Source organism: Propithecus coquereli, unplaced genomic scaffold (assembly GCF_000956105.1).
Source record: "Propithecus coquereli isolate 6110/MARCELLA unplaced genomic scaffold, Pcoq_1.0 Scaffold295, whole genome shotgun sequence".
Taxonomy (NCBI): Eukaryota; Metazoa; Chordata; class Mammalia; order Primates; family Indriidae; genus Propithecus; species Propithecus coquereli.
Genome location: NW_012148563.1, coordinates 3,396,662 through 3,400,005, shown reverse-complemented (window position 1 = coordinate 3,400,005; position 3,344 = coordinate 3,396,662). Strand labels below are relative to the sequence as shown.

Sequence of the window (3,344 nt, the reverse complement as noted above, 5' to 3'; positions counted from 1 at the left end):
ATATGATAAATAACACATGGTCTATCTGAAGTTCCAAACTGGTATTAATAAAATGTAAAATTCAACTTCTAATTCACTTTGTGGCAATAGCAGCCATGGGAGGATAGAGCTGGTAATAATCTATACCACCCTTTCCCCTCATCTAGCATTTTCTCACTAAACTCTCAATATAATCAATGAACCAAAAACATTTATTAGCACATACTGTCTCTTTATAAAGTCAAATAAAATTTTGTTATTAATCATATTGATTTTACCTTATTTAAAAAATTTCCATTAGGTTTTAAACTGTCAACCGAGGGAGATTTTCCTGATCCTTTTATCATAGCCATCTGAGTATCTACACAGTCTTGACTGTATGACCACTCTGTATTACAAGCCACACTTCTCTGTTGCTCACTTTGCCATTCACCAGGCCGTTTTTTATTCATCATTGTAATCTCTGTGTTGCTTGATGTAGATACTACAGAAGATCTTGCACTTGTTGCCCTGCTGGTTGTGAAACAAGCCCTAAAATCAGTGCTAACATCCACAGTCTGGTTAATTGTGACTGTACAACTTGCTGCATCTGTCACTGATTTAGGATTTATTCCTTCCATATTGTGAAGGCATGTTTTATTTGTGGCACTGCTACTGGCAACTTTTAGGGAGCCACCTTCTTCTGTTGCCTGAATATCTCTGACTGTGACCCTTGGTAGCGTAATAGAAAAATCTAAGGCTGGGTTGGGGGTGTTTTGTAGGCTTTTATAATGTGAATATTCACAGGCAGAAATTACTGAATCATCAAAAACAGAGGTCCAGGAAGTTTGACAATCTTTACAGGGTTGTAGTAATGCTTCTAAAGCTTTGTCTTGTGGTAATGTGCTAGAATTTTTAAGGTGCTGTAATATTTTGTTTTCAACAATTGTATTTCCACAAAAATCTTTGCTTTCAGTTATTTGAGATTTCATTTTTTCAGTATAAATTTTAGTTTTTAATGCTTTTTTAGGGTTCAAGAAACCACTCTTAGATTGAGATTCCTGGTTTCCAAGAGAACTGCTTCTTAGTGTACCGTCATCAAATACTGTATGGTACATTAAATTAGTCTTTTGTTCCTTACACTTTTCATCCTTTGGTTCATATTCTCTTAACATGACAGAATTCTGCAATTTGGAGACATGAGGTGAATCTTCTTCTCCATAAACATCAAGTGAATCTAAAGAAAAGATAGAACCACTTTCCAACTTAACATGCTTATCTTCTAGATTGCTAGCACATTTAACTTCATAACCTGAATTTCTTAATTCAACTTCCAGATTTGATATACTTAATGTTTTTGTATGATCAAAAGATAAATGGTTACTTATATATTCTTGTTCTTCTGCACTGTGATATTCCTGCTGTGAGTCTTCATCTGTATCATGCTTTTGCATATCTTCAGCAGTTTCTTTATATTCACCATCCGAAATCTTGTAGATTCTTTCCAAGTCAACAGTCTTACTACCTTGATGTTCCAAAATATCAAAAAACACCTCCTTTCTTTTCTGCATTTCAGGATCTAATTGTGAACTTAAAAGAATAAGACTTTCATGCTTTAGTTTTGACTCTGAATAATGAATAGAATATGTTTCATTTAAGGGAGCATAGTCAGTACTGTCTTCAAATTCACTTGACTGAGACTGAGTACTCTCTATGTCAGTATTTTGACTCACTGAAAAAGATGGCTCCAATAAATCTATTTTGTCAATATTGCCGATTTCTTTGTCATTAGCTCTTTGCTCTAGTGCCAAGGAATCCCAGTCATCATCAGGAAAAGTCAATTTGACTTCATTACAGCCATTGGAAGATAACAAATTTTTTTTCTTAGTTTTAGAAGGTTTATCTGATTAAAAAAAAGGGATAAAATGTTAACAACAGCAACATTATATAATTTAAAACCTAAAAAACCTTAGATACCATCTGGTCCAAGCATTTCCCAGTACACAAATATTTTTTATATTATCCATGACAAATATCCCTTATAGCAGCTGTTACAGACTGAACTGTGTCCCCCCACAATTCCCAAATTCATATACTGAAGCCCTAATCCACAATGTGATGGTATTTGGAGGTGGGGCCTTTGGAAGGTAATTACGTTTAGATGATTAGCACCCTCATAAGGCACAGGAGAGAGCTTTCTTCCCCTTTCTTATGCGAGGACACAGCAAGAAGGCAGCCATCTACAAGCCAGGAAGAGATCTCTTAGCAGAATCTGGCCATGGAGGCACCTTGATCTCAGACTTCCGGCCTCCAGAACTATGAGAAAATAAACTTCTGTTGTTTTAGCCACTCAGTCTATGGTATTTTGTTATGGCTGCCCAAGAAGACTAAGATAGTAGCCAAGATTCTGCTTGAATTTTCAATGGCAAGGAGTTGACTATTTATAGGGCAGCCACTCTATTTGTAGGTAGGTCTAATAAGAAACTTTTCGCTTATAAAATTATTTAATAAATCTTTGAGTGCCTCCTAGTGCCAGCCTTAGGCATTGTAAAAACAAAGGAAAAGAAAACATGAGTGCTGCCCTCAAATGCTTATGGATTTCATAAGAGTCACAGATAAGCACACAAAAATGTACTAAAGATAAAAGTGCTGACAGAATTGTGCTTGACAGAGCACAGAGCAGGTAAATGCTTGAGAAGAAAGTAGTAGATTTCAGAGAAACTTTCTATTTAAAAAATGTTTTGAAACAAAATAGACAAAATTATTTTAGGCAGATCCAACAGCAAGTACAGTTAGCTGTGTAAAAGGAAATGGCATTTCCAGGAAATTCTAAGTTAGCTTGTCTGGAATGAAAGAGCTCGATGGGAGTGACAAGACCTGTGAACTGAAAGAGGCCTTTTATGATGTGCGGAGGAGTTTGGGCTCTTTATTGTAAGGCAATGGAAGACCACCGACAGCTCCTTAAATGGGTAATCATGTGACTGGAATTGGAATACTGGCAACAGTAAGAATGAAGTCTTGAAGGAGGGAAGTAAAGGCAGGTAGACCAAAAGACTGCAGAAGTGAGACTGAAAAACAAACTGGTATAAAAGTTCCACAACTGACCACGTTTTGGTGGCTGATTAGAATTGGCAGTGAGAGGAAGAGAGGTATCAGTAGTTTTCAAATATTTTTTTGACTAAGACCACAATTTGAAACACATTTTATATCATGACCCAGTACATGCATTTGACAATATATGTGTATATAAGTAAAATGAAAATTTTACAAAACAGTAATTACTCCCTTTCCAATATGTTATTATTTTCTATTTTATTTCATTTCATTAAAAAACCTGATCAAAATCAGCTAAACTGATTTCATGACTTACTGATTGGCCACTACCT

The 3,344-nt window shown here is 35.6% G+C and overlaps 1 protein-coding gene across 1 annotated transcript in view; it reads right to left on the bottom strand.

The window, feature by feature from the left end:
• Nucleotides 1-242: 242 nt before the first annotated feature.
• The window catches only part of RBM44 (RNA binding motif protein 44), a 31,410-nt gene continuing 28,308 nt past the window's right edge, over nucleotides 243-3,344 (bottom strand). Inside the window, exon 3 of the mRNA XM_012648821.1 lies at nucleotides 243-1,861. Coding sequence (XP_012504275.1) covers nucleotides 243-1,861 — 1,619 coding nt within the window. The remainder of the gene's footprint in view (nucleotides 1,862-3,344) is intronic.